The following is an 18,619-nucleotide window of genomic DNA, read 5'->3' on the forward strand; positions in this document are numbered from 1 at the left end:
GAGCTTGGGAAGTGAGTCAGTTGTTGTTCGCTGATGATACAGCGCTGGTGGTTGATTCATGTGAGAAACTGCAGAAGCTGGTGACTGAGTTTGGTAAAGTGTGAGAAAGAAGAAAGTTAAGAGTAAATGTGAATAAGAGCATGGTTATTAGGTACAGTAAGGTTGAGGGTCAAGTCAACTGGGAGGTAAGTTTCAATGGAGAAAAACTGGAGGAAGTAAAGTGTTTTAGATATCTGGGAGTGGATCTAGCAGCGGATGGAACCATGGAAGCGGAAGTGGATCATAGGGTGGGGGAGGGGGCGAAAATTCTGGGAGCCTTGAAGAATGTGTGGAAGTCGAGAACATTATCTCGGAAAGCAAAAATGGGTATGTTTGAAGGAATAGTGGTTCCAACAATGTTGTATGGTTGCGAGGCGTGGGCTATGGATAGAGTTGTGCGCAGGAGGATGGATGTGCTGGAAATGAGATGTTTGAGGACAATGTGTGGTGTGAGGTGGTTTGATCGAGTAAGTAACGTAAGGGTAAGAGAGATGTGTGGAAATAAAAAGAGCGTGGTTGAGAGAGCAGAAGAGGGTGTTTTGAAATGGTTTGGGCACATGGAGAGAATGAGTGAGGAAAGATTGACCAAGATGATATATGTGTCGGAGGTGGAGGGAACGAGGGAAAGTGGGAGACCAAATTGGAGGTGGAAAGATGGAGTGAAAAAGATTTTGTGTGATCGGGGCCTGAACATGCAGGAGGGTGAAAGGAGGGCAAGGAAAAGAGTGAATTGAATCGATGTGGTATACCGGGGTTGACGTGCTGTCAGTGGGTTGAATCAGGGCATGTGAAGCGTTTGGGGTAAACCATGGAAAGCTGTGTAGGTATGTATATTTGCGTGTGTGGACGTATGTATATACATGTGTATGGGGGTGGGTTGGGCCATTTCTTTCGTCTGTTTCCTTGCGCTACCTCGCAAATGCGGGAGACAGCGACGAAGCAAAAAATATATATATATATATATATATATATATATATATATATATATATATATATATATATATATATATATATATATATATTTTTTTTTTATACTTTGTCGCTGTCTCCCGCGTTTGCGAGGTAGCGCAAGGAAACAGACGAAAGAAATGGCCCAACCCCCCCCCATACACATGTACATACACACGTCCACACACGCAAATATACATACCTACACAGCTCTCCATGGTTTACCCAAGACGCTTCACATGCCTTGATTCAATCCACTGACAGCACGTCAACCCCTGTATACCACATCGCTCCAATTCACTCTATTCCTTGCCCTCCTTTCACCCTCCTGCATGTTCAGGCCCCGATCACACAAAATCTTTTTCACTCCATCTTTCCACCTCCAATTTGGTCTCCCTCTTCTCCTCGTTCCCTCCACCTCCGACACATATATCCTCTTGGTCAATCTTTCCTCACTCATTCTCTCCATGTGCCCAAACCATTTCAAAACACCCTCTTCTGCTCTCTCAACCACGCTCTTTTTATTTCCACACATCTCTCTTACCCTTACGTTACTTACTCGATCAAACCACCTCACACCACACATTGTCCTCAAACATCTCATTTCCAGCACATCCATCCTCCTGCGCACAACTCTATCCATAGCCCACGCCTCGCAACCATACAGCATTGTTGGAACCACTATTCCTTCAAACATACCCATTTTTGCTTTCCGAGATAATGTTCTCGACTTCCACACATTTTTCAAGGCTCCCAAAATTTTCGCCCCCTCCCCCACCCTATGATCCACTTCCGCTTCCATGGTTCCATCCGCTGACAGATCCACTCCCAGATATCTAAAACACTTCACTTCCTCCAGTTTTTCTCCATTCAAACTCACCTCCCAATTGACTTGACCCTCAACCCTACTGTACCTAATAACCTTGCTCTTATTCACATTTACTCTTAACTTTCTTCTTCCACACACTTTACCAAACTCAGTCACCAGCTTCTGCAGTTTCTCACATGAATCAGCCACCAGCGCTGTATCATCAGCGAACAACAACTGACTCACTTCCCAAGCTCTCTCATCCCCAACAGACTTCATACTTGCCCCTCTTTCCAGGACTCTTGCATTTACCTCCCTAACAACCCCATCCATAAACAAATTAAACAACCATGGAGACATCACACACCCCTGCCGCAAACCTACATTCACTGAGAACCAATCACTTTCCTCTCTTCCTACACGTACACATGCCTTACATCCTCGATAAAAACTTTTCACTGCTTCTAACAACTTGCCTCCCACACCGTATATTCTTAATACCTTCCACAGAGCACCTCTATCAACTCTATCATATGCCTTCTCCAGATCCATAAATGCTACATACAAATCCATTTGCTTTTCTAAGTATTTCTCACATACATTCTTCAAAGCAAACACCTGATCCACACATCCTCTCCCACTTCTGAAACCACACTGCTCTTCCCCAATCTGATGCTCTGTACATGCCTTCACCCTCTCAATCAATACCCTCCCATATAATTTACCAGGAATACTCAACAAACTTATACCTCTGTAATTTGAGCACTCACTCTTATCCCCTTTGCCTTTGTACAATGGCACTATGCACGCATTCCGCCAATCCTCAGGCACCTCACCATGAGTCATACATACATTAAATAACCTTACCAACCAGTCAACAATACAGTCACCCCCTTTTTTAATAAATTCCACTGCAATACCATCCAATCCTGCTGCCTTGCCAGCTTTCATCTTCCGCAAAGCTTTTACTACCTCTTCTCTGTTTACCAAATCATTTTCCCTAACCCTCTCACTTTGCACACCACCTCGACCTAAACACCCTATATCTGCCACTCTGTCATCAGACACATTCAACAAACCTTCAAAATACTCATTCCATCTCCTTCTCACATCACCACTACTTGTTATCACCTCCCCATTTACGCCCTTCACTGAAGTTCCCATTTGCTCCCTTGTCTTACGCACCCTATTTACCTCCTTCCAGAACATCTTTTTATTCTCCCTAAAATTTACTGATAGTCTCTCACCCCAACTCTCATTTGCCCTTTTTTTCACCTCTTCCACCTTTCTCTTGACCTCCTGTCTCTTTCTTTTATACTTCTCCCACTCAATTGCATTTTTTCCCTGCAAAAATCGTCCAAATGCCTCTCTCTTCTCTTTCACTAATACTCTTACTTCTTCATCCCACCACTCACTACCCTTTCTAAACAGCCCACCTCCCACTCTTCTCATGCCACAAGCATCTTTTGCGCAATCCATCACTGATTCCCTAAATACATCCCATTCCTCCCCCACTCCCCTTACTTCCATTGTTCTCACCTTTTTCCATTCTGTACACAGTCTCTCCTGGTACTTCCCCACACAGGTCTCCTTCCCAAGCTCACTTACTCTCACCACCTTCTTCACCCCAACATTCACTCCTCTTTTCTGAAAACCCATACTAATCTTCACCTTAGCCTCCACAAAATAATGATCAGACATCCCTCCAGTTGCACCTCTCAGCACATTAACATCCAAAAGTCTCTCTTTCGCACGCCTGTCAATTAACACGTAATCCAATAACGCTCTCTGGCCATCTCTCCTACTTACATAAGTATACTTATGTATATATATATTTATTTATTTATTCATTATACTTTGTCGCTGTCTCCCGCGTTTGCGAGGTAGCGCAAGGAAACAGACGAAAGAAATGGCCCAACCCCTCCCCCCCATACACATGTACATACACACGTCCACACACGCAAATATACATACCTACACAGCTTTCCATGGTTTACCCCAGACGCTTCACATGCCTTGATTCAATCCACTGACAGCACGTCAACCCCTGTATACCACATGGCTCCAATTCACTCTATTCCTTGCCCTCCTTTCACCCTCCTGCATGTTCAGGCCCCGATCACACAAAATCTTTTTCACTCCATCTTTCCACCTCCAATTTGGTCTCCCTCTTCTCCTCGTTCCCTCCACCTCCGACACATATATCCTCTTCGTCAATCTTTCCTCACTCATTCTCTCCATGTGCCCAAACCATTTCAAAACACCCTCTTCTGCTCTCTCAACCACGCTCTTTTTATTTCCACACATCTCTCTTACCCTTACGTTACTTACTCGATCAAACCACCTCACACCACACATTGTCCTCAAACATCTCATTTCCAGCACATCCATCCTCCTGCGCACATCTCTATCCATAGCCCACGCCTCGCAACCATACAACATTGTTGGAACCACTATTCCTTCAAACATACCCATTTTTGCTTTCCGAGATAATGTTCTCGACTTCCACACATTTTTCAAGGCTCCCAAAATTTTCGCCCCCTCCCCCACCCTATGATCCACTTCCGCTTCCATGGTTCCATCCGCTGCCAGATCCACTCCCAGATATCTAAAACACTTCACTTCCTCCAGTTTTTCTCCATTCAAACTCACCTCCCAATTGACTTGACCCTCACCCCTACTGTACCTAATAACCTTGCTCTTATTCCCATTTACTCTTAACTTTCTTCTTCCACACACTTTACCAAACTCAGTCACCAGCTTCTGCAGTTTCTCACATGAATCAGCCACCAGTGCTGTATCATCAGCGAACAACAACTGACTCACTTCCCAAGCTCTCTCATCCCCAACAGACTTCATACTTGCCCCTCTTTCCAGGACTCTTGCATTTACCTCCCTAACAACCCCATCCATAAACAAATTAAACAACCATGGAGACATCACACACCCCTGCCGCAAACCTACATTCACTGAGAACCAATCACTTTCCTCTCTTCCTACACGTACACATGCCTTACATCCTCGATAAAAACTTTTCACTGCTTCTAACAACTTGCCTCCCACACCATATATTCTTAATACCTTCCACAGAGCATCTCTATCAACTCTATCATATGCCTTCTCCAGATCCATAAATGCTACATACAAATCCATTTGCTTTTCTAAGTATTTCTCACATACATTCTTCAAAGCAAACACCTGATCCACACATCCTCTACCACTTCTGAAACCGCACTGCTCTTCCCCAATCTGATGCTCTGTACATGCCTTCACCCTCTCAATCAATACCCTCCCATATAATTTACCAGGAATACTCAACAAACTTATACCTCTGTAATTTGAGCACTCACTCTTATCCCCTTTGCCTTTGTACAATGGCACTATGCACGCATTCCGCCAATCCTCAGGCACCTCACCATGAGTCATACATACATTAAATAACCTTACCAACCAGTCAACAATACAGTCACCCCCTTTTTTAATAAATTCCACTGCAATACCATCCAAACCTGCTGCCTTGCCGGCTTTCATCTTCCGCAAAGCTTTTACTACCTCTTCTCTGTTTACCAAATCATTTTCCCTAACCCTCTCACTTTGCACACCACCTCGACCAAAACACCCTATATCTGCCACTCTGTCATCAGACACATTCAACAAACCTTCAAAATACTCATTCCATCTCCTTCTCACATCACCGCTACTTGTTATCACCTCCCCATTTACGCCCTTCACTGAAGTTCCCATTTGCTCCCTTGTCTTACGCACCCTATTTACCTCCTTCCAGAACATCTTTTTATTCTCCCTAAAATTTACTGATAGTCTCTCACCCCAACTCTCATTTGCCCTTTTTTTCACCTCTTGCACCTTTCTCTTGACCTCCTGTCTCTTTCTTTTATACTTCTCCCACTCAATTGCATTTTTTCCCTGCAAAAATCGTCCAAATGCCTCTCTCTTCTCTTTCACTAATACTCTTACTTCTTCATCCCACCACTCACTACCCTTTCTAAACAGCCCACCTCCCACTCTTCTCATGCCACAAGCATCTTTTGCGCAATCCATCACTGATTCCCTAAATACATCCCATTCCTCCCCCACTCCCCTTACTTCCATTGTTCTCACCTTTTTCCATTCTGTACACAGTCTCTCCTGGTACTTCCCCACACAGGTCTCCTTCCCAAGCTCACTTACTCTCACCACCTTCTTCACCCCAACATTCACTCCTCTTTTCTGAAAACCCATACTAATCTTCACCTTAGCCTCCACAAGATAATGATCAGACATCCCTCCAGTTGCACCTCTCAGCACATTAACATCCAAAAGTCTCTCTTTCGCACGCCTGTCAATTAACACGTAATCCAATAACGCTTTCTGGCCATCTCTCCTACTTACATAAGTATACTTATGTATATCTCGCTTTTTAAACCAGGTATTCCCAATCATCAGTCCTTTTTCAGCACATAAATCTACAAGCTCTTCACCATTTCCATTTACAACACTGAACACCCCATGCATACCCATTATTCCCTCAACTGCCACATTACTCACCTTTGCATTCAAATCACCCATCACTATAACCCGGTCTCGTGCATCAAAACCGCTAACACACTCATTCAGCTGCTCCCAAAACACTTGCCTCTCATGATCTTTCTTCTCATGCCCAGGTACATATGCACCAATAATCACCCACCTCTCTCCATCAACTTTCAATTTTACCCATATTAATCGAGAATTTACTTTCTTACATTCTATCACATACTCCCACAACTCCTGTTTCAGGAGTATTGCTACTCCTTCCCTTGCTCTTGTCCTCTCACTAACCCCTGACTTCACTCCCCAGACATTTCCAAACCACTCTTCCCCTTTACCCTTGAGCTTCGTTTCACTCAGAGCCAAAACATCCAGGTTCCTTTCCTCAAACATACTACCTATCTCTCCTTTTTTCACATCTTGGTTACATCCACACACATTTAGGCACCCCACTCTGAGCCTTCGAGGAGGATGAGCACTCCCCGCGTGACTCCTTCTTCTGTTTCCCATATATATATATATATATATATATATATATATATATATATATATATATATATATATATATATATATATTGGGCCAGGTGAGGGTATTCCCTCAAAGGCCCAGTCCTCTGTTCTTAATGCTACCTCGCTAACGCGGGAAATGGCGAATAGTTTAAAAGAAAGAAAGAAATATATATATAAGGTGCAAGAGGTGAAAAAGAGGGCAAATGAGAGTTGGGGTGAGAGACTATCATTAAATTTTAGGGAGAATAAAAAGATGTTCTGGAAGGAGGTAAATAAAGTGCGTAAGACAAGATAGCAAATGGGAACTTCAGTGAAGGGCGCAAATGGGGAGGTGATAACAAGTAGTGGTGATGTGAGAAGGAGATGAAGTGAGTATTTTGAAGGTTTGTTGAATGTGTTTGATGATAGAGTGGCAGATATAGGGTGTTTTGGTCGAGGTGGTGTGCAAAGTGATAGGGTTAGGGAAAATGATTTGGTAAACAGAGAAGAGGTAGTAAAAGCTTTGCGGAAGATGAAAGCCGGCAAGGCAGCAGGTTTGGATGGTATTGCAGTGGAACTTATTAAAAAAGGGGGTGACTGTATTATTGACTGGTTGGTAAGGTTATTTAATGTATGTATGACTCATGGTGAGGTGCCTGAGGATTGGCGGAATGCGTGCATAGTGCCATTGTACAAAGGCAAAGGGGATAAGAGTGAGTGCTCAAATTACAGAGGTATAAGTTTGTTGAGTATTCCTGGTAAATTATATGGGAGGGTATTGATTGAGAGGGTGAAGGCATGTACAGAGCATCAGATTGGGGAAGAGCAGTGTGGTTTCAGAAGTGGGAGAGGATGTGTGGATCAGGTGTTTGCTTTGAAGAATGTATGTGAGAAATACTTAGAAAAGCAAATGGATTTGTATGTAGCATTTATGGATCTGGAGAAGGCATATGATAGAGTTGATAGAGGTGCTCTGTGGAAGGTATTAAGAATATACGGTGTGGGAGGCAAGTTGTTAGAAGCAGTGAAAAGTTTTTATCGAGGATGTAAGGCATGTGTACGTGTAGGAAGAGAGGAAAGTGATTGGTTCTCAGTGAATGTAGGTTTGCGGCAGGGGTGTGTGATGTCTCCATGGTTGTTTAATTTGTTTATGGATGGGGTTGTTAGGGAGGTGAATGCAAGAGTTTTGGAAAGAGGGGCAAGTATTAAGTCTGTTGGGAATGAGAGAGCTTGGGAAGTGAGTCAGTTGTTGTTCGCTGATGATAAAGCGCTGGTGGCTGATTCATGTGAGACACTGCAGAAGCTGGTGACTGAGTTTGGTAAAGTGTGTGAAAGAAGAAAGTTAAGAGTAAATGTGAATAAGAGCAAGGTAATTAGGTACAGTAGGGTTGAGGGTCAAGTCAATTGGGAGGTAAGTTTGAATTTTGAGAAAAACTGGAGGAAGTAAAGTGTTTTAGATATCTGGGAGTGGATCTGGCAGCGGATGGAACCATGGAAGCGGAAGTGGATCATAGGGTGGGGGAGGGGGCGAAAATCCTGGGAGCCTTGAAGAATGTGTGGAAGTCGAGAACATTATCTCGGAAAGCAAAAATGGGTATGTTTGAAGGAATAGTGGTTCCAACAATGTTGTGTGGTTGCGAGGTGTGGGATATGGATAGAGTAGTGCGCAGGAGGATGGATGTGCTGGAAATGAGATGTTTGAGGACAATGTGTGGTGTGAGGTGGTTTGATCGAGTAAGTAACGTAAGGGTAAGAGAGATGTGTGGAAATAAAAAGAGCGTGGTTGAGAGAGCAGAAGAGGGTGTTTTGAAATGGTTTGGGCACATGGAGAGAATGAGTGAGGAAAGATTGACCAAGAGGATATATGTGTCGGAGGTGGAGGGAACGAGGAGAAGAGGGAGACCAAATTGGAGGTGGAAAGATGGAGTGAAAAAGATTTTGTGTGATCGGGGCCTGAACATGCAGGAGGGTGAAAGGAGGGCAAGGAATAGAGTGAATTGGAGCGATGTGGTATACCGGGGTTGACGTGCTGTCAGTGGATTGAATCAAGGCATGTGAAGCGTCTGGGGTAAACCATGGAGAGCTGTGTAGGTACGTATATTTGCGTGTGTGGACGTATGTATATACATGTGTATGGGGGTGGGTTGGGCCATTTCTTTCGTCTGTTTCCTTGCACTACCTCGCAAACGCGGGAGACAGCGACAAAGTATAATAAAATAATATAATTATATATATATTTATTTATCTATTTTATCCCTGGGGATAGGGGATTAAGAATACTTCCCACGTATTCCCTGCGTGTCGTAGAAGGCAACTAAAAGGGGAGGGAGCGGGGGGCTGGAAATCCTCCCCTCTCTTTTTTTTTTAATTTTCCAAAAGAAGGAACAGAGGGGGGCCAGGTGAGGATATTCCAAAAAAGGCCCAGTCCTCTGTTCCTAACGCTACCTCGCTAACGCGGGAAATGGCGAATTGTTTAAAAGAAAGAAAAGAATTTATTTATTTATTTTGCTTTGTCGCTGCCTCCCGCGTTTGCAAGGTAGCGCAAGGAAACAGACGAAAGAAATGGCCCAACCCACCCCCATACACATGTATATACATACACGTCCACACGCAAAAATACATACCTATACATCTCAATGTACACATATATATACACACACAGACACATACATATATATACATGCACACAATTCACGCTGTCTGCCTTTATTCATTCCCATCGCCACCTCGCCACACATGGAATACCATCCCCCTCCCCCTCTCATGTGTGCGGGGTAGCGCTAGGAAAAGACAACAAAGGCCCCATTCGTTCACACTCAGTCTCTAGCTGACATGCAATAATGCCCGAAACCACAGCTCCCTTTCCACATCCAGGCCCCACACAACTTTCCATGGTTTACCCCAGACGCTTAACATGCCCTGATTCAATCCACTGACAGCACGTCAACCCCGGTATACCACATCGATCCAATTCACTCTATTCCTTGCCCGCCTTTCACCCTCCTGCATGTTCAGGCCCCGATCACTCAAAATCTTTTTCACTCCATCTTTCCACCTCCAATTTGGTCTCCCACTTCTGCTCGTTCCCTCCACCTCCGACACATATATCCTCTTGGTCACTCTTTCCTCACTCATTCTCTCCATGTGACCAAACCATTTCAAAACACCCTCTTCTGCTCTCTCAACCATGCTCTTTTTATTTCCACACATCTCTCTTACCCTTACATTACTTACTCGATCAAACCACCTCACACCACACATTGTCCTAAAACATCTCATTTCCAGCACATCCACCCTCCTGAGCACAACTCTATCCATAGCCCACGCCTCACAACCATACAACATTGTTGGAACCACTATTCATTCAAACATACCCATTTTTGCTTTCCGAGATAATGTTCTCGACTTCCACACATTCTTCAAGGCTCCCAGGATTTTCGCCCCCCACCCTATGATTCACTTCCGCTTCCATAGTTCCATCCGCTGACAGATCCACTCCCAGATATCTAAAACACTTTACTTCCTCCAGTTTTTCTCCATTCAAACTTACCTCCCAATTGACTTGACCCTTAACCCTACTGTACCTAATAACCTTGCTCTTATTCACATTTACTCTTAACTTTCTTCTTTCACACACTTTACCAAACTCAGTCACCAGCTTCTGCAGTTTCTCACATGAATCAGCCACCAGCGCTGTATCATCAGCGAACAACAACTGACTCACTTCCCAAGCTCTCTCATCCACAACAGACTTCATACTTGCCCCTCTTTCCAAAACTCTTGCATTCACCTCCCTAACAACCCCATCCATAAACAAATTAAACAACCATGGAGACATCACACACCCCTGCCGCAAACCTACATTCACTAAGAACCAATTACTTAACTCTCTTCCTACACGTACACATGCCTTACATCCTCGATAAAAACTTTTCACTGCTTCTAACGACTTGCCTCCCACACCATATATTCTTAATACCTTCCACAGAGCATCTCTATCAACTCTATCATATGCCTTCTCCAGATCCATAAATTCTTTTTTTTTTTTTTTCTGCTTTGTCGCTGTCTCCCGCGTTTGCGAGGTAGCGCAAGGAAACAGACGAAAGAAATGGGCCAACCCAACCCCATACACACGTATATACATACACGTCCACACACGCAAATATACATACCTACACAGCTTTCCATGGTTTACCCCAGACGCTTCACATGCCCTGAATTCAATCCACTGACAGCACGTCAACCCCGGTATACCACATCGATCCAATTCACTCTATTCCTTACCCTCCTTTCACCCTCCTGCATGTTCAGGCCCCGATCACTCAAAATCTTTTTCACTCCATCTTTCCACCTCCAATTTGGTCTCCCACTTCTCCTCATTCCCTCCACCTCCGACACATATATCCTCTTGGTCAATCTTTCCTCACTCATTCTCTCCATGTGCCCAAACCATTTCAAAACACCCTCTTCTGCTCTCTCAACCACGCTCTTTTTATTTCCACACATCTCTCTTACCCTTACATTACTTACTCGATCAAACCACCTCACACAACACATTGTCCTCAAACATCTCATTTCCAGCACATCCATCCTCCTGCGCACATCTCTATCCATAGCCCACGCCTCGCAACCATACAACATTGTCGGAACCACTATTCCTTCAAACATACCCATTTTTGCTTTCCGAGATAATGTTCTCGACTTCCACACATTCTTCAAGGCTCCCAGAATTTTCGCCCCCTCCCCCACCCTATGATCCACTTCCGCTTCCATGTTTCTATCCGCTGCCAGATCCACTCCCAGATATCTAAAACACTTCACTTCCTCCAGTTTTTCTCCATTCAAACTCACCTCCCAATTGACTTGACCCTCAACCCTACTGTACCTAATAACCTTGCTCTTATTCACATTTACTCTTAACTTTCTTCTTTCACACACTTTACCAAACTCAGTCACCAGCTTCTGCAGTTTCTCACATGAATCAGCCACCAGCGCTGTATCATCAGCGAACAACAACCGACTCACTTCCCAAGCTCTCTCATCCCCAACAGACTTCATCCTTGCCCCTCTTTCCAAAACTCTTGCATTCACCTCCCTAACAACCCCATCCATAAACAAATTAAACAACCATGGAGACATCACACACCCCTGCCGCAAACCTACATTCACTGAGAACCAATCACTTTCCTCTCTTCCTACACGTACACATGCCTTACATCCTCGATATGTTGAGTATTCCTGGCAAATTGTATGGGAGGGTATTGATTGAGAGGGTGAAGGCATGTACAGAGCATCAGATTGGGGAAGAGCAGTGTGGTTTCAGAAGTGGTAGAGGATGTGTGGATCAGGTGTTTGCTTTGAAGAATGTATGTGAGAAATACTTAGAAAAGCAAATGGATTTGTATGTAGCATTTATGGATCTGGAGAAGGCATATGATAGAGTTGATAGAGATGCTCTGTGGAAGGTATTAAGAATATATAGTGTGGGAGGCAAGTTGTTAGAAGCAGTGAAAAAAAAAAAAATATATATATATATATATATATATATATTATTTATTTCTATTATACTTTGTCGCTGTCTCCCGCGTTTGCGAGGTAGCGCAAGGAAACAGACGAAAGATATGGCCCAACCCCCCCCATACACATGTATATACATACGTCCACACACGCAAATATACATACCTACACAGCTTTCCATGGTTTACCCCAGACGCTTCACATGCCTTGATTCAATCCACTAACAGCACGTCAACCCCTGTATACCACATCGCTCCAATTCACTCTATTCCTTGCCCTCCTTTCACCCTCCTGCATGTTCAGGCCCCGATCACACAAAATCTTTTTCACCCCATCTTTCCACCTCCAATTTGGTCTCCCTCTTCTCCTCGTTCCCTCCACCTCCGACACATATATCCTCTTCGTCAATCTTTCCTCACTCATTCTCTCCATGTGCCCAAACCACTTCAAAACACCCTCTTCTGCTCTCTCACCCACGCTCTTTTTATTTCCACACATCTCTCTTACCCTTACGTTACTCACTCGATCAAACCACCTCACACCACACATTGTCCTCAAACATCTCATTTCCAGCACATCCATCCTCCTGTGCACAACTCTATCCATAGCCCACGCCTCGCAACCATACAACATTGTTGGAACCACTATTCCTTCAAACATACCCATTTTTGCTTTCCGAGATAATGTTCTCGACTTCCACACATTCTTCAAGGCCCCCAGAATTTTAGCCCCTCCCCCACCCTATGATCCACTTCCACTTCCATGGTTCCATCCGCTGCCAGATCCACTCCCAGATATCTAAAACACTTCACTTCCTCCAGTTTTTCTCCATTCAAACTCACCTCCCAATTGACTTGACCCTCAACCCTACTGTACCTAATAACCTTGCTCTTATTCACATTTACTCTTAACTTTCTTCTTCCACACACTTTACCAAACTCAGTCACCAACTTCTGCAGTTTCTCACATGAATCAGCCACCAGCGCTGTATCATCAGCGAACAACAACTGACTCACTTCCCAAGCTCTCTCATCCACAACAGACTTCATCCTTGCCCCTCTTTCCAAAACTCTTGCATTTACCTCCCTAACAACCCCATCCATAAACAAATTAAACAACCATGGAGACATCACACACCCCTGCCGCAAACCTACATTCACTGAGAACCAATCACTTTCCTCTCTTCCTACACGTACACATGCCTTACATCCTCGATAAAAACTTTTCACTGCTTCTAACAACTTTCCTCCCACACCATATATTCTTAATACCTTCCACAGAGCATCTCTATCAACTCTATCATATGCCTTCTCCAGATCCATAAATGCTACATACAAATCCATTTGCTTTTCTAAGTATTTCTCACATACATTCTTCAAAGCAAACACCTGATCCACACATCCTCTACCACTTCTGAAACCACACTGCTCTTCCCCAATCTGATGCTCTGTACATGCCTTCACCCTCTCAATCAATACCCTCCCATATAATTTACCAGGAATACTCAACAAACTTATACCTCTGTAATTTGAGCACTCACTCTTATCCCCTTTGCCTTTGTACAATGGCACTATGCACGCATTCCGCCAATCCTCAGGCACCTCACCATGAGTCATACATACATTAAATAACCTTACCAACCAGTCAACAATACAGTCACCCCCTTTTTTAATAAATTCCACTGCAATACCATCCAAACCTGCTGCCTTGCCGGCTTTCATCTTCCGCAAAGCTTTCACTACCTCTTCTCTGTTTACCAAATCATTTTCCCTAACCCTCTCACTTTGCACTTTTTTTTTCTTTTTTTTTTCCAAAAGAAGGAACAGAGAATTGGGCCAGGTGAGGGTATTCCCTCAAAGGCCCAGTCCTCTGTTCTTAACGCTACCTCGCTAATGCGGGAAATGGCGAATAGTTTGAAAGAAAAAGAATATATATATATATATATATATATATATATATATATATATATATATATATATATATATATATATATATCCCTGGGGATAGGGGATTAAGAATGCTTCCCATGTATTCCCTGCGTGTCGTAGAAGGCGACTAAAGGGGGAGGGAGCGGGGGGCTGGAAATCCTCCCCTCTCGTTTTTTTTAATTTTCCAAAAGAAGGAACAGAGGGGGGCAGGTGAGGATATTCCAAAAAAGGCCCAGTCCTCTGTTCTTAACGCTACCTCGCTGACACGTGAAATGGCAAATAGTATGAAAGAACATGCAGGAGGGTGAAAGGAGGGCAAGGAATAGAGTGAATTGGAGCGATGTGGTATACCGGGGTTGACGTGCTGTCAGTGGATTGAATCAAGGCATGTGAAGCGTCTGGGGTAAACCATGGAAAGCTGTGTAGGTATGTATATTTGCGTGTGTGGACGTATGTATATACATGTGTATGGGGGTGGGTTGGGCCATTTATTTCGTCTGTTTCCTTGCGCTACCTCGCAAACGCGGGAGACAGCGACAAAGCAAAAAAAAAAAAATATATATATATATATATATATATATATATATATATATATATATATATATATATATATATATATATATATGTAAGTGGATGGGCCATTCTTCATCTGTTTCCTGGTGCTACCTCGCAAACGTGGGAAACAGTGATTAAGTATAATTAATAAATACAAAATAATTTCATCTATTTATTCATTATATTTAGCTGTTGTCTCCCGCATTAGCGAAGTAGCGCAAGGAAACAGACGAAAGAATGGCCCAACCCACCCACATACACATGTATATACATAACACCCACACACACACATATACATACCTATACATTTCAACCTATACATACATAGACATATACATATATACACATCTACATATTCATACTTGCTGCCTTCATCCATTCCCATCGCCACCCTGACACCGATGGAATGGGATCCCCCTACCCCTTTAGCGCACATGAGGTAGCGCTAGGAAAAGACAACAAAGGCCACATTCGTTCACAATCAGTCTCTAGCTGTCATGTCTAGTGCACAGAAACCAGATTCCTTTCCACATCCGGGCCCCACAGACCTTTCCATTGTTTACCCCACATGCTTCACATGCCCTGGTTCAATCCACTGACAGCATGTCGACATCAGTATACCACATCGTTCCAATTCACTATTCCTTGCATGCCTTTCACTCTCTTGCATGTTCAGGCCCTGATCGCTCAAAATCATTTTCACTCCATCCTTCCACCTCCAATTTGGTCTCCCGCATCTCTTTGTTCCCTCAACCTCTGTTGCATGTATCCTCTTTGTCAACCTTTCCTCATTTATTCCCCTATAATTACTATTTACATCCTTAGCACCTTTTCCTTTGAATAGAGGAATGATAATAGCTTTCACCCAATTCTCACGCACAACCTTCTGTTTCCATGCTAAATTACATACAAGATGCATCCACTCATCATACTTTCTCCATATCTCAGCATTTCAGACATAATCCCATCCACTCCAAATGCCTTTCCTACCTCATTATTGCCCTTCTTACCTCCCTTTTTGCTAAAGATCCTTGCACTTGTATCCTCATCCATCCTCTATGCCCAAGCATGTAACAACTGCCGCTGCCTTTCCTTCTCCTGCATTCACTAGTTCTTCAAAATACTTTCCATTTTTCTTACACTTCCTCCTTTTGATTCAGCAACTCCCCTTCCTTACTTTCACACATTAACATTTCCACTCTTACATCCACCACTTTCCTTTTTCTCCTTCCAATACAATTTTTTTTTTATCCTGAAACTTTTCACTTACCTTCCTTCCAAAATCTTCATATATTCTTTCTTTGCTTTCCTCTATCAGCTTCTTAAAACTATGCTTAAATATTTTGTATTCTTCCTTCCTCCTCTGCCGAACTTCCACTGGTATATTCCCATCAAACGATCTACCATATGTCTTTTTCTTCTCTTCCACAGCATTTCTAATCTCTTCTGTCCACAATGCATTGGCCTTTTTATTCCTATATCTCACTGCCTTGTATCTATCTACTAACTCTACAACCCTTGATAGTATTTCTCTAAACATTCTAAATACCTCACTCACACAACTACATCCTTCCATTTGCTGCACTTCTATCAAAGCTTTCAATTACCTTCCTTTCATACTCCTTGCATTTTCTTCTGATTCATCTTCTCCCTTGCCAACACTTTTACCTCTCCATTCTTCTTTACACCATACATTCACTTCTCTCTTGTCCTCATCTCTACATGTACTGCGAAATGGTCAGAGTCTCTAAAGAATCCTCTCACGACTCTAGCACAGTCTTTCTCAATCTTTCATTAATTGCTATATAGCAAATAAAAGCTTTCTGCTCTTCTCTTCCATCATTTCTCATCCAAGTATATCTGTGGATCCATCTTGTGCTGAAAAAAGGTGATGCAAGGAATAAACCCCTCTCAGCACAAATATCCACAAGATAACTTCTATTCTAATTTACCCCAGGCACTCCCCATTTACCAACTATCACATCTTTTTCATCAAATCCCACTTTCGCATTCAAATCACCTAATACAACCATGTTTCTCTCCTTCTCAAAACCAATTATACAGTCATTCAAACTTCTCCAGAAAAGCTAACACCTGATCCACACTTCCTCTACCACTCCTGAAGCCACATTGTTCCTCTCCAGTGTGATGCTCTGTGCATGTCACAAACCTCTCAATCACCAGACAGACACAACATACTAAATAGCTCTGCAATTCAAACTTACTTTTATACAATAAAACTATACCTCCACTCTGCCAAGCTTTAGGGACTTCACCATCATCCATCCACACATACACTGAAAATCCTATCTATGTTATCTAATTCATTTGCTTTTGTGCACAGTATATATGAAAAATCATCAGGTAAAGAGTCCACATGAATCTAGAACCAAATGTATTCTTTTCTTACTGTTTTTTTCTGAATAGGACAAATATACTTACCTATCACTCCTACTCTATCCCCCACCAATCAGACTGATTCTTCCTTAAATATCCATCAGTGCTCTTTCAAGATATTTCAAAGGAATGTTTCTAGCCTCTAGGTACCTATCATTACATGGTGTCAGTGCAGCCACTCATCCCTCATCATCACCACATCTCTTACATAACAATGCGTACACTTTTGCCTGATCTCAAACTTCACTCCAATATCTTGGGCTCAGTTTTATTGCATACAAACCAAACATGACTAATTTTGCCTTTCTTAAAATATGTACAGCCTCCGCATTCTTATATTCATAATCTATTCCTCTCATATTCTCCATGCCCTTACCAACCTGCATCTTTAATTGAAAGCAGCTATGAATAAGCCACTTTCTTTTGTTGAAAATCATGTGATCCTTTTAAGAGGGTTTTCTACAGAAACGGGGTTTATAGCCCCCACAGGATTGTCAAAAGGGGAGCAATTCCCAGATCCCTTTGATAGTTATGCTATTCCACTACCCTTGATTCATATGTTCTCAATCAACATTACTTTGACAAAGTATGACTGAAGAAACCAGTTTCACAAAACCTTGGTCAAAAAATATTCATGCTGTTCAGCACCAGAATAGTAAAGGCCACCAAATATGGATATATAAATACAGATAAATATGTAAAGAATTGCTGACCTTAAGAAGTAAGGGCGAGTCTTCTGGTGACAATTCTAAAAGACGCTGGCAAGCTCGAGTTGTCCATTTAAGTCCTATGCTTGGTGGTACATTGTGTAGACGACACTGTAAAGCCTGAAAATGAAAAGAAATGAAATGTAAATTGCCATGAAATATCATTAATGACAGGTGTTTTTCATAACCACTAAACATAAACTTCATACAAATGCTCTTATCAAGGGTGTAAGGCATGTGTATGAGTGGGAAGAGAGGAGAGTGAATGTTTCCAAGTGAAGGTTGATCTGTGGCTGGGGAGTGTGATGTGGCCATGATTGATTTGTTTATGGATGGAGTAGAGAGAGGGGCGAGTCTGTGTGGGATGAGAGGGCCTAGAAAGCGAGTCAGATGTTGTTCACTGATGATACAGCACTGGTGGCTGATTTGAGAGAGATACCACAGTTGTTGACTGAGTTTGGAAGTGTGTGTGAAAGGAAAAATATGAAAGTGAATGTGAATAAAAGCAGGGTTATTAGGTTCAGTATGGTTGTTGAGGGACAAGTTAGCTGGGATGGAACTTTCACTGGAGAAAAACTGGAGAAAGGTATGACATACAATGGGGGAAGGGGCAAAGGTTCAGGGAGCAATGAAGAAAGTGTGAAAAGAAAGAACATTATCTGGTAGGACAAAAATGGGTATGTTTGATGGAATATTAGTCCCAA

General features: G+C 42.8%; 1 protein-coding gene across 7 annotated transcripts in view; it reads right to left on the reverse strand.

Moving 5' to 3' along the window:
- The window catches only part of LOC139749847 (tudor domain-containing protein 7-like), a 406,719-nt gene that overhangs the window by 176,779 nt on the left and 211,321 nt on the right, over positions 1-18,619 (reverse strand). For all 7 annotated transcript variants that reach the window (XM_071664170.1, XM_071664167.1, XM_071664165.1 and 4 more), the window contains one exon: positions 17,922-18,035. In XM_071664170.1, coding sequence (XP_071520271.1) covers positions 17,922-18,035 — 114 coding nt within the window. The remainder of the gene's footprint in view (positions 1-17,921; positions 18,036-18,619) is intronic.

This window comes from Panulirus ornatus, chromosome 8 (assembly GCF_036320965.1).
Source record: "Panulirus ornatus isolate Po-2019 chromosome 8, ASM3632096v1, whole genome shotgun sequence".
Lineage (NCBI taxonomy): Eukaryota > Metazoa > Arthropoda > Malacostraca > Decapoda > Palinuridae > Panulirus > Panulirus ornatus.